The sequence below is a fragment of the Haplochromis burtoni genome, unplaced genomic scaffold (genome assembly GCF_018398535.1).
Source record: "Haplochromis burtoni strain Fernald_Lab_line unplaced genomic scaffold, NCSU_Asbu1 Contig_67, whole genome shotgun sequence".
NCBI lineage: Eukaryota > Metazoa > Chordata > Actinopteri > Cichliformes > Cichlidae > Haplochromis > Haplochromis burtoni.
This window is the reverse complement of record NW_024582428.1, coordinates 2161575-2182520: the sequence shown is the minus strand read 5'-3', so window position 1 is coordinate 2182520 and position 20946 is coordinate 2161575. Positions and strand designations below refer to the sequence as shown.

Sequence of the window (20946 nt, the reverse complement as noted above, 5' to 3'; positions counted from 1 at the left end):
AGTTTTGGAGTCCTGTGATTGAGTCCCGCACCTAACAATTCATGACAGTATCTAAATTTCATGAGGTTGTTGGGGACTATTTGTAAATATAAAATAATAATTTCAAATCTTTTCCCAGAAAACCATGTAAGTAAGAGACAATCCACATGGACAGCAAAGGGAAAAAGCATTTTCTTAAATGCTGAGTCTAGTTCAAGAGATGGATTTTTTTTTAAAGGGAAGATAACTGACTGACATTTTTAATAAATGTGACAGTGAAGTATGTTGAAGTGAAATTGCATTTGGTTGCCCTGTACCTGTGCATGTGCAATGACAATAAAGTTGAATTCTATTCTATTCTGTTCTAAATACATTGTGAAGTCAGTGCTGCTGCTGAACTTTAGGCTCACAGTCAGTTTTCATTTGAACAACCTCTGCTCTGCCATCATCACAGTGTCTGTCCCTGAAACACCCTGCAGGACACAGCTATTCATCACAACTGACACAGACACATGCTCAGAGAGAGGGAGAGAGAAATACACACAAAGACTTCAGTCTCTCAGTCACATGACTACCAGCCTGGTACAGGATCAGTCTGTTACCAAAGCCTCTTCTTCAATCGCCTGTTCACAGGCAGTTTTATTTTCTTAGGCATGCTTGTTTTCTCAGGCAGCACGGTGGCACGGTGGTTAGCACTGTTGCCGCACAGCAAGAAGGTCCTGAGTTCAATTCCACCATCAGGCCAGGGTCTTTCTGTGTGGAGTTTGCATGTTCTCCCCGTGTTTGCGTGGGTTCTCTCCGGGTACTCCGGCTTCCTCCCACCGTCCAAAGACATGCAGCTTGTGGGGATAGGTTAATTGATTAATCCAAATTGTCACTAGGAGTGAATGTGAATGGTTGTCTGTCCCTGTGTGTTAGCCCTGCGACAGACTGGCGACCTGTCCAGGGTGTACCCCGCCTCTCGCCCTATGACAGCTGGGATAGGCTCCAGCACCCCCCGCGACCCTGAAAAGGATAAGCGGAAGCGAATGGATGGATGGATGGATGCTTGTTTTCTCAGTGGTTTTGTGAACCTGAACATGTTTCTGTGTTTAAACAGTAGCAGCATGGCCTCATAGAAATATGTTTACCACTTTGTTCCAGATTGAATATTTCCACAACAACTGGACTGACTGCCTTACTAGTTTGTTTTAAGAAACATGTGTTTTCTTGATGATCAATACCTTTCAAATCAATTCAGTTTTATTTATACAGCACCAAATCACAACAACAGTCACCTCAAGGCTCTTTATATTGTAAGGTAGACCCTACAATAATACATACAGAGGAAAAAACACAACAATCATATGGCCCCCTATGAGCAAGCACTTTGGCGACAGTGCAAAGGAAAAACTCCCTTTTAACAGGAAGAAACCTCCAGCAGAACCAAGCTCAAGGACGGGCGGGCGGTTGGGGTGAGAGAAGGAAGACAGGATAAAAGACATCCTGTAGAAGAGAGCCCAAGATTACTCTGGTGGACTCTGGAGCTCTTTTGTCTAGGGCCATCAGCTGAATTCACACTCATCCAGTGAAACTTTTCAGTACTTTCTTGATGCTTAATGATTGCAGATTTTACTTCAAGCATGCGTGGTCCCACGAAATGAAAGCTGTTGATTTTAATAAATCATGAGGATAATATTTTAAGTTCAGGGTAGAAGTTAATCAGGGAATTGCTATGAAATTTCAAAAGCACTCAACTTTTAACACTGCACTCTTTTGGCATGTTATGAACTACAACTTGATGATGCAGTGTGAGAATGTTGCAAATCTTGATATATTCTACTATTTAATTCCCTACATTATTTTTCCATGTTCCATGTTCACCTGGTCAGAAAGGTGTTCTTTCAGTTTTCAGGTTTCCTTGAGTGATGTGCAACCCACCTAACAGACTGTTTCCACCACCAGGTTCAATTGTGAGCTCTGAGGTTTTCCAAGTATAATTGGAGATAAAGTATTGGATTTTCAGGAGCGGGAACACGCCTCCAAACACTTAACTTCTTCACTTCTGTTTGGTACAAGGGCATCTGCTAGGCCCGGGTGCTGCCACCAGTCCCCTTCGAGGCCTTCCTCAAACCACAGCTCGATTCACGTCCAAGCCTTTCACCTTTATGTACTAATCCACTAGCTGGGCCCACACCCTAATTTTATGTTTGACATCGTTTTAGTAGGTAAAGGTGAATGGCTTGGACATGAATTGAGCTGCGGTTTGAGGAAGGCCTCGAATGGGACTGGCGGCGGCTCCCAGGCCTGGCAGATCCCCATGCGGGCGATCGTGGCTCAAGAGTTAGGAGTTCGCCTTGTAATCGGAAGGTTGCCGGTTCGAGCCCCGGCTTGGACAGACTCGGTCGTTGTGTCCTTGGGCAAGACACTTCACACCCGATGGCGCAAGAGACCGCCAGCCTCGCCTCTGTCAGTGCGCCCCAGGGTGGCTGTGGCTACAATGTAGCTTGCCATCACCAGTGTGTGAATGGGTGGATGACTGGATATGTAAAGCGCTTTGGGGTCCTTAGGGACTAGTAAAGCGCTATATAAATACCATTTAAATAGAAGTGAAGAATTGAAAAGGGGAGGTAAGGTGGGGCACGTAAACGAGAATGAACAGCTTGTAGGGCTGGGGGAACCTGTATTGATGAGAACCAGAAGGAGCATGTATGGAGGCGTGGTCCCGCTCCTGAAATTCCAGTACTTAATCTCCAAAACGCTGCCAAACATAAAATGAGGACTTGGGCCCAGCTAGTGAAAAATGCTTCTTGGATTAAACATTTACTTACAATATAAAGTCAAAACACCAAACAACACTGTAAGTTACAAGGTACTGTAAGTTATCTGGACCCTGTGAGGCCCCTATGGAACAGACTTGCTATTGAAAATCTTTTGGATACCTAATAAGACTAGAATCTCGGGTGTGTGGAATCTGAGCTGTAGCTCTTTGTCATGTTGCTTAAACTGGTCATGAGCAGTTTTTGCAGAGTGGTGCATGTGCCACACTGCGCTGCTGGTAGAGTGCTTGCCTGACTAACAATGGGTAAACTGTGGGTAACTTCGAGCTTCAATTCATGCTGACTTGAGAGACATCGGTTATAAAGTTTTTTTAAAGCCATTAACCCCTTAGCAGTCCTATTAGTCCCCTAAACCATCCAATGTCCCGTGGGCGGTACGTCCGACTGCTAACAGTTTAAGGGTATTTTATAAGAAAGTATTTAAAACTGGTAGATTCTTTAATAACTGTGGCGGGGCGTGGTTTGTAGCGAGGCTGCGGGGGAGGCTGACACACCTGAGCTCGATCAGCTCATCACACCTCCCCTATATTAAACATGCTGGGTCCTGAGGTTGATGTTGTTGTTGTGTGTAGGACACAGCTGAAAATCTAATGCCATCTCTAAGAAGTCATTGTCTATCTTTCCATATTAGCCCTGTGATGGACTAGAGACCTTTCCAGGGTGTTCCCTGTCCCATGCCTGTCTATGTCCTAAGTTGGAAGCAAGTAAGAAAATAGATGGATGTTCAGTGAGCGATATAGATGTACTTAACATGATATTGATGTGGATGCTTTTAATGCTGTATCAGGAATGTCATATTTTATACAGGCTTGAGTGGTTCTGTTATTATTTTTTACTGTATGCTGTAACTTTACAGTTGTTGCCCAGATTAGCTCTCCTGCTGAAACTGAGATGCACTAACACCCCCCACTACATGTACTGGATATACATCTGTATATGTAAACACATCCTTTCATTATAACTATACAATATTAATTGATTCACAGTACTAAACAAAATATATAATCACACAACTGTCTGGAAGGATCTATGCAGCACTGCAGCTGCTGTGTTCTTCTGGATGGATGCAAACTGCATTTCGTTGCCCTGTACCTGTGCATGTGCAATGACAATAAAGTTGAATTCTATTCTATTCTATTCTTTGCCATATTGAATGAAGATATGTAATGAAATTCAACACTGCAAATCAGTATCTTGTTCATCAACAACTAAAGTAAAAGTTAAAAAGAACACTGAGAGCTGAAAGCAGAGAAAGTTTGCCTTCAAAGTAAAAAGGCTTTTGGAAGCGTGTTGATAAATTGGTTGGTAAATTTATGGAGACCTTTATTGAATACATAAACCAAAAGCCTAAACATTCAACAAACTTCGTCTTTCCTCCGTATTTTCCCTCTTCTCAAATTTAGTGTCATTCTAATCTTTCCATTTATCTCAGTTTAGTGTACCTAAGGCCATCTTCACTTTATTTATGGCTGTATTCACTGAAGTTATCGCTCAGCTTCCTCACACAATAACACAAAAGGGGCAAACAGCAACATGTGGCCTCTGATTTAATTTCTGTGCAGTGTAATGTGATTTAAGAGCTTTCTGAGGTGATACTTCTAATGCAAATGAAACAATAAAGCACAGCATGCAGATATTGAATGAAGTAGAGTGTTTTCTTGCAATAATGTACCTCTGTGATGACTGCAGCATCACAGTGCAGTGATCCACTGATCCATAGTGATGTCACTCCTCATCTTTTTCTTTCGTCTGCAGGTTTAATTTTTCTTTTGTTAGGGAGGTTTGTGGCACAGACTGGGGAAAGTGCTTGAATGATAAATGGGGGAGAGTAAAGGATAAAGAGAGAAAAGAATATTCTGGAAAATATTAGGCCAGCCTCTGTACGCAGCAACACTGTGCCAGCACTACACCTGTGCTCTATGACATCGACCTCCCTCTCCTCTCCTGGCTTGCCTGTCATTAATTTCTCATGACTCTCACATCCTAAAAGCATGGTGAACATGTAGTACATGTAGGCATTCCAGTGTCATCTCTCATTTCGTATTTTAGTCAGAAGTCAGAGCCTAAGATGAGGAATACTGGAGGAGTATTTGTCATGCAGTCACCAGTGACGAGAGTCTCAAAAATTGGTCATAATGAGCATACGTACAAGAATTTGTGTATGTGTGTTTCTTCTTTTCTCCTCTTGTGTCAGTTATTGTTTTGTTCTATAAAAATACAAATTTGATTTAAAAAAAAAAATCCTAGTTTAGTGGAGCTGTCCAAGATTTCCCTTTCATCCCATGATCCCTTTGATAGGCTGCAGGGATAACTTGGATAAATTGGATGGTTGAAAATTGGATGGTAAAAAAAAGAGGGGGGGGGGGGGATGTGTTATAAACAAATGTGTTACTACAAAATGTTAAAAACTAGGAATATATATCAAGATATAAACAGATTACTGACTACAAACTTAAGATGAAACTATAAACTATAAACTAAAGGTAAGCCAACACTGAGACTGTCACGGGCTGCGATGGCAGACCGTGGAGTTGCAGTGAAAGTAGGACCCAAACACGAGACTTTTAGTGAAGGACAGTGGATTTATTGACAGGGGGTGGAAAACACACAACTATATACAAAATCCAGGCACTGTGGTCCTGTGGCAATTCTCCCTGAATCCCACACAGTGCAGATGTCCGTGAAAGGTGAAAAGTGGCAACTCCAAAAAACTCCTATTCCCACACCGTGACTTCAAAACACACTCCGCTCCAGATTCCTGGTAACACAAACACATTAAGGTTAGCAGGAAATCTATTATCTCGAAGGTTTATACAGAAGTCCAGCGTCGGCCTCAGCTCAGCTGCAGTCTTTAATACCGCTCCTTTGACGAGCGTAATCTGCTGCAGCTGGCAGAGGAGGACGAGCGGCAGCTGTCTCTAGAGCAGAAACAGCCAGCGAACCAAAACATCCAGAAGCTCACACGGAGAAACCAGGAGAAAAAAGGAGAGAAAACCAAAACACCACACGGAAAATATAAACATAAACATACACTAAAATATATGAGCCCTGGGTCCCTAGACCCAGGCCATGACAGAGACAAAGACTGAAAATACAGAAACACAAACAAACCAGACACGGGTACACAACTGGTGAAACAGACATGGATGGACTTGGGAGACTGAAGGTAAACAGACACAAAGATGCTGAAGACAGAACATGGAGATGAGACTAACAAACTAACCAACAAACTCAGAGGCACTGGAAAAATAATATACTCAGGATCTAGATCATAAATTATTTCATAATATTTATGTGAGTCTGTGTGTTAAGAAACCTTGGATTAAGCTGGACCACTTGGTCTGCACTCACAGCCTTCAGCAAAACTCACACACAATCCCACAAATTAAACTATGTAATCCTCGGTGGTTCATCTGAAATTGAACCAAAGCTTAGCCTGAGGTTTGCTACTAAGCCCATTGTTTCTATATATTTACATTCTTCCTGCTCCTGCCTTTAACTTTCTGCAAATTCAGTGCACATGTTTGCTTGTGATAAGAAAACCAAACGTTCCCTGCAGCAATATGAGGAATAATTGGATTGACAAAAGAGTCTCCGAGCGTAGCAGAGGATGGATGTGCCGAGCAAATATGTGTGGTAAATGTTCCTGGCCTGGGAATGAGCTCTTGACCTGTATTGCTCACAGAAGCATATCCTAACATATGGCACAGAAAGGACTTGTATAAATTAGATATGTGTGCATGTGGCTTGAAGGGTCTGCCTGGAATTGCAGTGCCTGTTAAGGCATCTCATTACATTTACAAACGTGTGCTATGGCAAAGTCACAATGTGCGTTAACATTCACTTGTGAGGACACAATTCCAAATTCAGATCACTGGAATCACTGCAAGGGTCACGGCTAAGAAGCAAAGGCCACCTAACACATCAGTTGTCACACACACAATGAGTCTGTGTGAGTGAACTCTGACCCTGTCACATTGCTTTGGCAACAAAGGTTTGAACCCTGCTGCAGTTTTTACTAAGCTAATTGTTGAGGTACTCATTAGGTTTTTGAGGGAGTGTTGATGAAGGAAGCAATGGAGCAGCGAAGTGATGTGAGTCACAACAACCTTTCACTAAAATTAGCATGATGTCTTTTTCTGCCATGCAGTTGTGAAAACTGTTTTTCATTCTTTATCATTTTCTGTTTGACAGAGTATATCTCAGTATATTACAGTTTCTTTAACCAATATGAAACATCATGTGCTGTAATATAGTGTCCCTTTATATAACATGTCATTTTTTCTTTTTTCTGTCCTTTTGCAATATTTTGTCGACATCAAAAAAGGAGTCAAAAAAATTTGTCACACAAGTTTTAGATCATTAACCAAATTTTTATATTAGACAAAGATAACCCAAATAAATACTAAATGCCATTGTATATCCAAAAACTGTCTCAACCTACCTGTCCCTGTGTGAAAAGGTAATTAGACAATAATTAATTTAACTGGCACTGCCACAGCATCATACGTGACAGTGACAAATATGCAAAAAACTAACAAATTTTTACAGTATTTTTTGGGCAGGAGAGATACTTATATTCACTGTTTCTGGAGCACTGAAAAAAGTGACCCTAACATCCAGTCAGGATCTCATAAATGCCTCAGTTATTCTGCTCGCAAAAAGAGATGTGACATCCAGAGAGACTGGATTTTAGTTAGAATATAGGGATGGGTGTGCTCTATCACCCACACCCAGGCGTGTTTAGAATGGATTATGAACAGACCTAAATACATGAGTTCTTTGCAAGAGACCCAGCACCTACCACATATAGACTGGTTGATCTCAGAGGCGAGTTAGTAAAACGCATATTTTATGAGCCAGAATTACAACATTGCTGACAAAAACTGTACTTTTAAAATTTTAAAAACATTTTCCAGAAAAAAAGTGAGATGGAAAATGTTAGTATGGTTAGGCTGGCCTTCCCAATTTAAATTGTGGATCCCTATCAAAGATTATATAAATATATGTCATAGGGTGTGGGTAGCGCCAGTTAATTTACTATAGACCCAAAGAAGAATTATTATTTTATTTTTATGTCAGATTGCCTTCTTCAACACATGTTCAGTTAAATACTATTTCTGGAATTATGTCACAAATTCAGCAAAGACTATTGTTCTGAACAAGCCATGCAATGTGAGAATTACTAAATGTCAGTACACTATATACTATATACACTTCCAATCAAAAGTTTAACACCACTTGAAAAATGGCAAAAAAAATCTTATTTTGCATTGTTGGATCTTAAGAAGGTCCTAAATAGAGCTTCAACATGTAACAAGAGGAAATGGGAGTGAGAGAAAACATTTTTTGGGCATGCAATTTTTTTGATGTTTTCTACGCGCTACAGTGGAGGGGGCGCCATAGTTGTCTGGGGTGCTTTTTCCTTCAATAGAACAATGGAGCTTCAGGAGGTGCAGGGGCATCAAACGGCCACTGGCTATGTCCAGATGTTGCAGAGAGCATCACTCACGACTAAGGGCCCTCGTCCATGTGGTAACGACTGGATTTTTCAATAGACCAACGCTACAACACATAATGCCCACAGGACAAGGGACTTCTTCCAGGAGAATAACATCACTTGTCTGGACCATCCTGCGTGTTCCCCTGATCTGAATCCAATTGAGAACCTTTGGAGATGGATGGCAGGGGAAGTTTACAAAAATGGACAACAGTTCCAGACAGTAGATGCCCTTTGTGTGGCCGTCTTCACCACTTGGAGAAATGTTCCCACTCACCTCATGGAAATGCTTGCATCAAGCATGCTGCAACAAATTTTTGAAGTGATCCACAATAACGTTGGAGCTACGTTGGAGTTGACTGTGCTATGATTTTGATCTGGTCAGTTAAGCAGTAGAGGGGGTTGTTAATCAATTTTATCTGCTTTAGTGTTAAAGAAATTAACATTAGGTGCACTAAAGGGGCAACAACAAGACAACCTCAAAATAGGTTTTTATATGTGGAGGCCATAGATATTTTTTTCTCCTCCTCATCTTTTCAAAATACTTGTTCCCACTAGTTTTGCATTTGGCAGGGTCCACGTCACTACTCGTAGCATGAGGTGATACCCAGACCACACAAAGGTTGCAAAGCTAGTCCAACGCCTCCTGAATGGTACATTAACACCATGGCCAGAAGATTTTCTGTGTCTCCCAGTACAGTTTCAAGAGCATGGAGGAGAGTCCAAGAGACAGACAGTACGACTAGGAGAGTTGGACAGGGCTTTAGTAGATTCAAAAGCAGATACTGGTCCTGGTATCTGGACCAGTATCCAGATACCATGTTTTATTATGTAAGGAAGAACAAAAACAACCAGTAGATACTGGAATTCAACAATTCCCACTTGACAGGGTTTGGTTTTCTTTTACTCAATAATTAAATGTTGTAGCTCTGGTTTTCTTCAGCAAATAAATCATTTGTGTTGGTTTGTTCATAACCCTTCTAAAAATGCCTCAGGGCGAAGGTGGTGCTGTGGTTTTTCTCTAATGTTTATTTATTGTTTCAAATCAAAGAATTTTACAATACTACTGAGTCTGGCGTCCACCATCCAGATGTTGTATGACCACAGAAAGAGCCAGATGGTAAGGATAAATTGATCGGTCTAGTATTGTCATTAGCTCATCACCCTGATCTGCTTAGAAAAATTTAGGGGAGCTCAAACTGCAGTTATTTTGTAACTCATTTGGATGATTTGTTTTAAAAGCCATAACATAATGCTTAGGATACTTCTGCCAAGCAATCCTCAGCAGATGGATAGTGGTGATTTTGATGTTGTTTACAGTTTCCTCAAAGACCTCTTCAGCATAATTCACTTCTGCAGGTCTGGGTGCATCCTGTAAATCACATGGAGGTGGAGTCTCGAATAACAGTGCCAGAGAGGCGGGCTTGGGAGGAAATAAAGCTAAGTGTTCCATCTGCCCTGATAGCAAAATGAACCATACGCCCACAATTTTTAAAGTAAGCAGTTGTCTATCTCTCCACTCAGTAGTCAGAGTGTTTAATGATTTCCAGCCTACACATGGCAGAAGGCAAGTCTTCACATCACAAATGAAATGAAACAAGATATTTTCCAATTCTCTCATTACATTGTCAGCCTTGCTAAACAAGCAATGCATTACCCTCCAGCCTGCCCACTGAATAAGTTCTTAAACCTAGAAACATGTTTATCAAGGGTGAGAGATCATGGGCTTAACTCCATTTTTCAAGACCTTTGACTGCAATTACACTTTCCCTGTCTTTACACAGACTCAAAAACAAATTGATCACCAGACCAGTTAAAATAATCATCCTTCACTCAGTAAAGCTCAGCCGCCAATGGGCAAAAAAAACTTTCTTATTACATAAGCATGTAATATCATGCTTATATAATCTGTCAAATTTAATCCAGGGCAACTAGCCACTATCTTCACTCGGGGAATCCGGCTTTGTTCTCATAAAGATTATCTTCCTACTGATTGGCTTGTGTGTATGAGAAAGAAGAAAAAGAAGAAGGGATACGCTTAACAGCCACAAAAAGACCCTCATCCAAGCACTGAGATATAAGAGATTAAATGCTTGTATAATCTTGGGTTTTTCTCTATGAGGGTATTAATCAGTTCTGTCGTTTTCCATTTTTAGGTCTGAATAAATGTCACAAATATGAATCAGATGATGCCATGAAATGAGTTTTTATGAGTTTTGAATTTAGTCTTGATAGTCATCTGTCGATATGATGCATGTAACCCATCTGAAGGTATAACAGACACATTTATGTATACATTGAGTGTGTGTGTATATGGAGAGACGAGAACTGTCAAGATAGACAACCACTTCTGTAGCCCTCCACCGATCAGGCCTGTATATTAGAGTGACCAGAGAGAAGACACTCCTCAGTAAAAGGCGAAATGGCCCAACTGGAGTTTGTCAGCAGAGATTTTGCTGGAGATACTTCAAGGACAGAAGGACCATGACAAAAGAAACCATGTGTGAACATTAGGGATTGGAATTCCATTATCAATAATGCTTATCATTTCAATTCCTTATCGATTCTCTTATTGATTGTCATTGGGTTCTCATTGGCTCCATTTTGAGAGAATTTATTGCCAAGCAGCAATAAATAAATTACATTCATGCAAATTAATTGCATGCTGTGGGTCAAATGTTTTTGCATGTTTGTTGATATTTGTTGATATTTACCCTCTTATTTGTAATCAGTGTTGGAGTTGTTACTCAAAAAGGCTCTGCAAAAAGTCATTATTGAACATATTACAGAGAGCACTTTTCTCAAAAGTAATGCAGTACATTACTTAATTACTCACAGGAAAAGTAATTTGTTACACTACTCGTTAAATTACTTTTATGTTACTCTGTAAAATAGCTGAAACACTGTCTCATAACCACATTTTAACAATATAACCTAAGGCTACTACTCCACACACCAACACAAATCTCTAGTGAGGACATGAATTTCTAAAATCTTTCTCTTAGTAGAATACAAAGCTGACCATGCAAAGTAAAGTTGAAAACTACACTCCACACACACACAAACCCCCCCCCCCGATTGCCACAGTAATTCTACTTGAACAGGTAGAATCTGCTTGTTACCTGTTGAAGTTCAGAGTCTGGCTGCTGGGCAGCAACTCAGCCACTCGGCATTTACTCGGCGTTCACTCTGGGTTCTTGGCTATCTTAGTGTTAGCATGCTGTTTGGGCAGATGCTTGCAAAGAACCGAAGTTGTATTAGCAGCATAATGCAATTGTTTCTGCCCTGAAAGCAGTTTTCAACTTTACCATTTATCTCGTCCTTTTGTGTAATACAGATAACTGTCCATATCCAAACTTTAGACTGCGTTACAATTTTGTCCTCTGACACGCGAACTGAAATCAGCAGGTTGTAATACGAGTGCAAAAACTGATAAGAGGCAGGCAGGCTAACAATTCCAAGAAATTGGATTACTTGGTAGTCCAGTAGTCCAGTAGATTCCTATTCCTAGTGAACATGAGCCATCTTCTATTGGCCAAAGCTCATTTAAATTGTAATCACAGAGGAAAGGAAGCATAGAGGAGGAGATGTTATGGTATAGGAGTGGTCACTTAATTAGCATATACATATGCAGCAACATTTCATTCCATCTTTCTACATGCAATAAAACAAAAGCCACCTCCAGGGTTTTTCATAGACTGTTTTTGCCATATGGCAGCACGGTGGCACAGTGGTTAGCACTGTTGCTGCACAGCAAGAAGGTCCTGAGTTCAATTCCACCATCAGGCCGGGGTCTTTCTGTGTGGAGTTTGCATGTTCTCCCCGTGTTTGCGTGGCTTCTCTCCAGGTACTCCGGCTTCCTCCCACTGTCCAAAGACATGCACTTAGTGGGGATAGGTTAATTGGATAATCCAAATTGCCCATAGGTGTGAATGTGCGAGTGAATGTGAGTGCGAATGGTTGTCTGTTTCTGTGTGTTGGCCCTGCGACAGACTGGCGACCTGTCCAGGGTGTACCCCGCCTCTCGCCCTATGACAGCTGGGATAGGCTCCAGCGCCCCCCGTGACCCTGAACAGGAGATGCGGATGGATGGATGGATGTTTTTGCCATATAATTCTTTGATTGTTTGTCCTGGGGCTTTTTTTTGTTTGCTCGCCAGCACTTTCTGCTTGGAACGCTTCATCCACTTTAGACAACAGTATGCAGGAAAAACCATGGCGCAAATTATATATCATTTCTCTAGTTTTACTTGGCATAGTTTCAAGTCCGCACTTTAGAGTTGAAGTGAAGACTCATGAAGGCTGCATCTTGCTGCTACATCATCTTAAATCTGTCACGGACACGCTGGCCTGTCTGACGACTCCAGAAGGTTAAAGATATAAAGACCTGGATAACCCCTGATTTCCTGCGTCTAAATTTAGATAAAACTGTGGTTATTATTTTCAGCCCTAAAAATCTTAGCAGTATGGTCTAACCAGATGCTTACTCAAGATTTGTTTATATATATTTTTATATTTTATTTATATAGAGTCATTTTTGACCAGGATGTGAACTTCAATGTGGATATTAAATAAATATGTAGTTTGGCTATGCCATGGAACAAGACTTTTGGACTGCCTCTCATTCTCATTCTTGTTCTGAATCTGGAAAACTATCAGGTGAATAAGTAGGGAAAGGCAGTGGTGCACGCACTGATTGGACACAGTGAGAACATACTTGGTAGTGGAAGGAATACTTCAAGGTGTTCCGCCTCATGGATAAAGAATAGATTTACTTTATATCTCCTTTTAAACATCGTCTCAGAACGGGATAGAGGCAAGTAGAATATATCAAATGCACTATCCCACCCAAAACCAAACCCCAAGAACAAAGCAGGTAAAATGGCAAAACTAAACCAGTTTTTAAAATCAACCATACATATGTGCACGTGTGTTTGCATGTGTGCATAACATACATATATATATACACACACACACACACACACGCACTTTTCTATCGTCCTATTTTGCTGACCTCTGCAGGAATAATCTGTCCTCTTGCAGTATGGAGTGCTCTCGATCTCTACCCTGGAAATGTGCGCACCTGATAACGCAGCAATCTCTGGCTCTCTGTTGCTGCGTCATTTGTGCATCAGACTACAAACAAAGCTGCGCTGCCGTTCTCCATCACGCATGCCTCTATCTTCTGTTTTACTTATTCATTCATTCCTAAAATGCGAACTCGGCATTCGGACACCTGCAGACTCGCACTGGACGTCCCACAGTTGTTACATAATTCATGCTTTTTGGCATCTCCACAATTCCCATCTAATCTTAACTCTCAGTAACATTATAATGACAGACGCAAAAAAACAAAACAAAAAAAACCCAAACAAAACCAAACCTATATGGGATTCGTTATTTTGCTGCAGCTGCTGCGTCTGTGCGCCGCACCGACCCGTCCCGTCTCGGCCGCTCACTGGCATATTTTACAAGGCGGAGGAGGGCTTTACTGACATCAGCACTGCCGCTCTCTACGACACAGAGCAGGCTGCCTGTCTTCTGACCAGCCGACGCCATCAACTTATCCTCCAGTCGGGGCTTTGATTATTTGGGTCGCTCTGTGGGTTTTCAGGTACTGGCGAAGCTTAACAGTTCGCGCACCGAGCCATCAGTGGAAGGGGAGAGTTCCTCTGTGCAGTTTCAGTGGTGAGTTTGGGGCGTGTTTGTGGGAAGCCGACAGCAGGGCAGACTAGAGCATGGCGAACTTCATATTCGCCTAGTCATGCTTCTTGTAACTGGTAATATTTAGGGTTCATCAGCCTGCAAACAGAATGGTGTGAGATATGCGTTTTATTTAAAATATTATTACATTTTGATTATTTTTTATTTATTCAAACTGACCCTCAGGCAGATATTGTAATTTTTTTTATTATTATTTCTCTAGTGCAAAAAACATGTGTCAATATATTCTTGGTTTAAAATTCTAACATGCTGGATTAAAGACAGTACATTTGTTGACAATCTAACTCCATTTTAAGTTTGTAGGAGTGTCAGTCTGCGTCAGATGGTTACGCAGACAAGAAAGTAGAGGCAGCAGGATCTCATATAGAAGAGTGCACACAGAGGCACTCTGTAAAGAAAGCCAAATTCTGCAGTGCAGTGGATTTCCTCAGGTGTGTGTGTATGTGTGTGAGTGTGTATATGTGTGTGGCTTCCAAGTAGACTGATTACCATCAGGAGAAAATATCTACACTCTGGGATTTCATCTAAAGGTCTGGCAAAAGTTGGACACCCTTCAGTTTCCAGACTGCCTGGTGTCCCGAAACAATCTTGTCTTTTGTCTTTTCAAATCACAGACACTGTGTGTTGGGTAATCTGCCTTTCTGAATATTTGGATTGTAAAAGCACGCAAGCCTCAGACTGGGTCCCTGTGACTGACAGGTGAATTACTGTGGATTTTTAAGGAACTGTGTGGATATCCAAATCAGGAAAGACCAGCCGACTGTTCAGTTCACCACAATTGAGGAAGTTTTGGATAAAGAACTTTGGACCTTTTCTTTAAGGGGTTATGGGTCTAATTGCACCTCAGGGATAGGATTTTTAACAGATGTATTTCAATTGGTTCATCTCAGTGAGCATGGCAGAGCAAATTTCAGGTGGCATCCCATGAATCCCAGGTTTAGAGCGAGAACCATTTTCACCTCAGGTATTCTGAATTAACTGAGTTTTCATTTAGTACTATTTATTTTCACTTTTAATACAAAAAAATCTCAGGTGACATCAATAGGTTTAGCTTTTTACCTTCCTGTGAACTCTTGTTGCTATGGCATCTCACAGCTTCCAGTACCGGGCGCTTTTTGAATATGAGCGTGAGCATGGGGATGATATCAGTCTCCAGCCAGGCGACCTGCTCACTGTTCTGAAGGCCACACTGATGACAGCAGTGGGGCTGGAGTACCAGGAGGGGGATGAGCGGAGTCCCAAAGGTTGGTTGCATGGGATTAATGAGAGGACCAAGGAGAAGGGAAACTTTCCAGGGACATTTGTAGAGTATGTTGGGGTGGTCACAGTTGGCCCTGCTGTGGATAAATCCTGGTCCCGACCTGTACCCCCAACTCCAGGGGGGCAACAGACAATGGTGGGACCTCAGCCTCCTGGAGGAGCTGCTGCTTTTGGTAAGTTCAGTTTGAGTTTGCATCGATGAGATCAACTTGATCCTTGGGTTTTCTGTTGAAATCTTTTTATTGGCTTATCAGTTCGAACGTAATATAACAGAGCTCAAGCAACAGAAGAAAACAAGACCACTTTCTCAGTTTTATTAACAAGGTTGCCAATGATACCACCACACATGGGTAGTGTTTGGATTTGGTTGACACTACAAGACCCAAAAGGGGCTAACCAGGGGTGAAAGTGGAGAGAGTGATCATTTATAGAAAAACATCAAGAGGGTTTTTGTTTGCTGCAGCTTGGTATTGCTTTAGGAGAAAACCAACGTATACTTTAAAACTCTACAGATATCGTTTATCCTGCTCATTCTTGTCCAGTTATAGCCCAAGTAGAATCTGCTTTTTTGTAGAATTCAACTGGCTAAATTGATAAAGAGAAGTCAAACTCAAAGCCACAGGAACAGTACAGGCCAGCTGATTATAGCCTGTCTTGTTTTTGAGTGAGTCATTTCAACCCTCTGCATCACTGCACCACACCAAATCCCACTTTAACCTGTAGTGCTAAATTGGCAATGAGGTTTTGGCAAACATTTTTAAAGAACAGATAAAGAAGAAAAATGTGGTACGAAATAGTAGATGTTGAACTGGTAAAGTATGTTTGGCATAGTGAAATTAGATGCCACAGTACAAACAAAGACAAAATATACAAAATCAAATACTACTGCAGCCATCAAAGTCTTGTGTTAAAGTCTTTCAAAAAAATAAACCAAAAGAACATCTATTTAAAACTCTGCATAGATTGGAAGACAATTTACAGTTGGGAATGATCTGAAAGTAATGTTGATTAAAATGCCTATCCTTTGTTTGGACTCATGTTCTTGATAATCCCTTGAGTAGGGAAAGCTGGGTAGTTTTAGGTTCCTGCTGGTTCAATTTAAGGCCAGAAAAGCAACCATCAAACCATCAAATGGGAAGGTTACTTTCAGTTTTCACATCTTGTGTTTCTAAGGCTCAGGGTGAGAGGTTGCTAGTGGGTCATATATGATTCTTGAACAGTTTTACAAAACACTAAAACTTTCGTCCAGATAATTATAGTTGCATGATGTTACTGATGTTATTTGTTACTACTGCAAGCATGCGTCCTGCATGCATGCACATATAAGAATCGTGTAAGACCTAAACATTTATCAGCAGTTTGCAAAAAACAGTCATTTGTTAAGTGCTACTGTGTGTAAGCTTGCAAATCATTTGTTTGCAATGAACTGTAAAAAAAAGCATTGAGCAAGTGTAGGTCCAAACTGCATAGTGCAGTGGTGTTAATAACCTCTATTATTTCACAATGCATTGCATATGAGCAGGAAAATATATTTTGTATTTTTGTTAGCAGTAACCTCATTTTCAACTAATTCTATATATTCATTCCATTAGACTGGGTTGCATTTGTTCAGATTTTTTGCTGAGCTTGATCCTTCAGCTGTAGTCCAGCTAGACTTGTCTTAAACCTGTTCTGTGTAAATTCTACCAGACCCAAGTAGCTTCTCTTTCTCTGTCAGCTATGTGAATACTTGATAAAGTGTGTTAGTCGTGATGGAATGCATTTTCTGGAAGCTAATATGATTTCATTGAAGTTTTCTGCATCTTTTATTTTGTTAGATAACTGATTAATTCCTATGAACATATTTTGGACAGTTATAACTGTTTTTAGTTTTCCATTAGTTGAGGCCTTATTTTAATGGTCATGCTATGTTATGCTACCTATGATTAATTATGATTACTTCTCCATCCTACATTCATCATTGCATACATGCACTACTTTGCATTTGGTGATTCATTCCCTGACTCTGATTCCAGATAGAAGACTGACTTAATACTTAGAACTAATGTGCTCGCTATGTGTATCCAGTATAAGTGGATTTTTTTTATGGTTTATTTAGGATTGAGCACAAACATGCAATAATGAGGACTACAGGGACTTGAGCCTAAAAATCTGAAAAGCACTGGGAAACAGACCTGCCCTACATAAAAAAGCTATTATGAGCCCTGCAGGCTTTGTTTTATAGAGGGTTGGGTGGTTAGCTCCATTTTAGTCTTGGCTGTCTGATGCATAGTTTGTTCAGATCTGCTGTGTTTATGGCTTTTTATTTGCTAAACAGGTCAGATGCAAAACAATAGTTTCTCCTTGCCTTCCTCTGCTGACTCCTGGCTGCTTTTAATTGTCTGCTTGCTGATTCTTTTATGAGTCTTAGTCTTACAAAAGTAACATTCATGTTGTTCTCGTCTTGAGTACCTGTAAATGTGTTGGTCATGTCCATCTACCCCTGCTCTTTACAATGATCAATGATGATGATATGGTGCCTGTAACATCCTTCAGCATTACCAGAATGGTGGTGGGTTAGTGAAGGTCTGGGGAGGAATATCCATGAGCACAGACCTTTACAGGCTAGACAGTGGCACCCTGACGCTTGGGAATTGGGATGAAATTCTTGGACTCACTGTTAGACCCTACACTAGTGCACGGTGGTGTGCGACAGTTGTGAGAATAAGGAGACACATCCCGGAGGATGAAGGTATTGATGCCATTGATTGCCCACCACCCTCACACACACACATCACACACAACCTAGCACACAACACACACAGCACACACACACACACACACACACACACACACACATATCTCACACACACACACACACACGACACACACACACAGAAAGCTTGCCACCTGACACCTGATTTTGCATATGGGCTTTCTGACTCTCCCAGATTACTCAATACAATATGCCACATTCCCCCAATCACTAGGACATTATGTTTAGAACACAAGCAGTTTGGGGGGGGGGGGGGGGCCTATACAAATATACAGTTTTGATTTGATGCAATGAATTTTTGGCAAAAGAGACTAATCTGCTGCTTTATACTTCTTCACTTTGATTTTTGGGGTGTTTCTGAATTCATCGCTCTGTGTGTTGGTCATTCTCATTCCCATCAAACATCCTTTTGTTCATAACATATTACGCAGTCCCTAATGAGTATAGATCTCCAGCATGATTTTTTTTCCCATTAAGAACTGATGTCTTTTTAAGAGGTGTACATTTTCCATTTTTCCTGAAGGGGAGGGATGGGAAGATTATTATGATAAATAGTGACAAGAGATAAGAAAAAAACGTTGAGGTCATCAGAGTTCACTCTGGAGCTCACAGACATAATCACATGCATGCATTTGTTCAGAGGCTTTGATCAGAAGAATTTGGTCAAGTAGAGCAAATTTGACACAACACCCTCACACCCTCAGTTTCATCACCACAGCAAGATCTAAGAAAAACTTTGAAGGTTCATAGAGAGAAACACCCCCGCATAGCAAGCAGGTCTGCCCCGGTCTGGTATCAACCCGGCACTGCTGGCTGACTTCTGGCACAATAAGACGTATGACATCCAGATATGGGCCAGGTCTGGCATAGATGGCACTGTCCATGCAATGACATGGCATATCTGGCCCAATTGTGGTTTGGTTTATGTGAACCAGGCGCATAGAAAACAAGTCTGGCCCGGATTTGGCATCAAGCTGGCACTTCTGACTGACTGGTGTCATGGCAGGGTGTATGTCAACCAGATGTGGGCCAGGTCTGGCAATGATGGCACTATTTATGTTCCTATTTTCCTACTTTAGTTAGAAGACCCAAATGCCATGTTACAATACTATACTGCTATGGTGGCCAATGTTTCAAATGCAGGTTTGACAGGTTTGTGAGTGTACACTTTATCCAAAACCTAGTGAGGGTTTACTCAAGTTTACCACTAAGTGGCTGTGGCTCAGGAGGTAGAGCAGGTCACCTGCTGATCAGAAGGTTAGTGGTGTGATCCCTGGCTCCACCTGTCTGCATGTCAAGTATGAATGTAATTAGGAAGCACTCAGTTTAGAGAAAGTGTGTGATTGGGGGAATGTGGCATATTGTATTGAGTAATCTGGGAGAGTACAAAAGCCCTATGCAAGAATCAGTTAATTCTCTGTCTGAGCAGAGTTTTGTCATCTTACTTTTGCACTATTATGCACATGTTCTTATTACATGGCTTGATTAAGGTACTCATTAGGCTGACATCTGGGGCCAGAGCTGAAACTGTTCTGGGCCAGCTCAGGGCCAGCAGTGTGTCTGCAACTGGCCCGTGGCTGCACACACCTTACACATGGCCCACATACCACAAACAATGACGGCCCTTTGGTGGCCCAGATCTGGTTTGCCAGATGTGGACCACACATGGGCCAGCACAAGGCCAGTTGCAGACACACAGGTGGTCCTTCGCACATCTGGCAAACCAGATCTGGGCCACCAAAGGGCCGTCATTTTTTGCGGTATGTGGCCATGTGTAATCACACTGTGTGGGCCAGATCCGGACCATACCAATTTTCCTATGTGGGACTGTGTTTTCATAGTTCATTATCATTTGTTGTAGAGCACTGCATTCTCTAATTACTAGTTTACTTTTGATTCCTAGTGTATTTATTGTTGGAGTCTCTCTGTATTACTGTAGGGTGTTTACCTTAGAATATAAAGTGCCTTGAGTCAGTTGTTGTGATTTGGTTATATAAAGCAAGTTGATTCCTATTGAATTGAAGTTTTGTATGCTGAAGCTGGCTGTTGTTCACAAAACTGGTTTCAGGAAACACATTTCAACAAATCTTTTTAAGAAGTATTTATTTTTACTGGCGAGGGAGCGGATTTATCTCAGCCTGTAACTCTTTAGTTTGAGAAAAAAAATACACCTTTTAGGCAACACAGTGATGCTTTGTTTGAATTTTTAATTTGTTGTAGTGCATTAGTTAGCTCCATCTCCATCCACCCATTGAATGGGATATGATGTAGTGCTGCATGAGAGTTGTGCTGAAATGATCAGCATCTTAACTCTTTGAGGAGTAGACAGTTTGAAAGTTACTATTGTCTTCTCCTTTGGCCCTTGGTCAGTATGTCAGAATGTGTAATGTCGGTGTGTATCTAGTCAGCCCCACTCAACTGCGACCATCAATTCAGATGTGGGTCTCATAAAAGGTTTTATTCACAGGGTTTGGCTTCCTTTTCATCTTGTCTTTTGATTTTCCAAGTAGATATGTAGAAGGCATCAGGTGAGCCATCAGCTAATGTGGGCTGGGACTGAGATCATTTGATCTTCTGATATTGTGCAAATAGACAATCAGCACGAGAGTCCAGTCTTCCAGGAGGTAGGTTGATTATTATATGTGCAGCTCCTGAAATTGTTCAACCAATATTTCTTTTCTTTTTTTTAGAGCAGATCATTAAAGAGGTATTTCTGAAATTGTTAATGATTTTTTTTGATAATCTAATAATACTAATAATTGTTTTTTACTCATCCATAGCTTTATGAGTGGTTGTGTGGAAAGTTGTAGGTTCTTGGGTAGTATTTGATATTAGTCAGGCTAAAATAAAGATGAAGCAGAGCTTGACCTCACAGTTCAATTCAATTCAATTCAATTCAATTTTATTTAT

The 20946-nt window shown here is 41.1% G+C and overlaps 1 protein-coding gene across 4 annotated transcripts in view; it reads left to right on the top strand.

Annotated features, from left to right (window-relative positions):
• The first annotated feature begins 13783 nt into the window (after window positions 1-13783).
• pik3r3b (phosphoinositide-3-kinase, regulatory subunit 3b (gamma)) overlaps window positions 13784-20946 on the top strand; it is a 188473-nt gene continuing 181310 nt past the window's right edge. For 2 of the 4 annotated variants that reach the window (XM_042221468.1, XM_042221466.1), the window contains exon 1: window positions 13784-15454. In XM_042221468.1, the coding sequence (XP_042077402.1) occupies window positions 15103-15454 (352 nt within the window). In that variant the 5' untranslated portion in view covers window positions 13784-15102. The remainder of the gene's footprint in view (window positions 15455-20946) is intronic. The other 2 variants (XM_042221467.1, XM_042221469.1) reach the window with 2 other exon arrangements.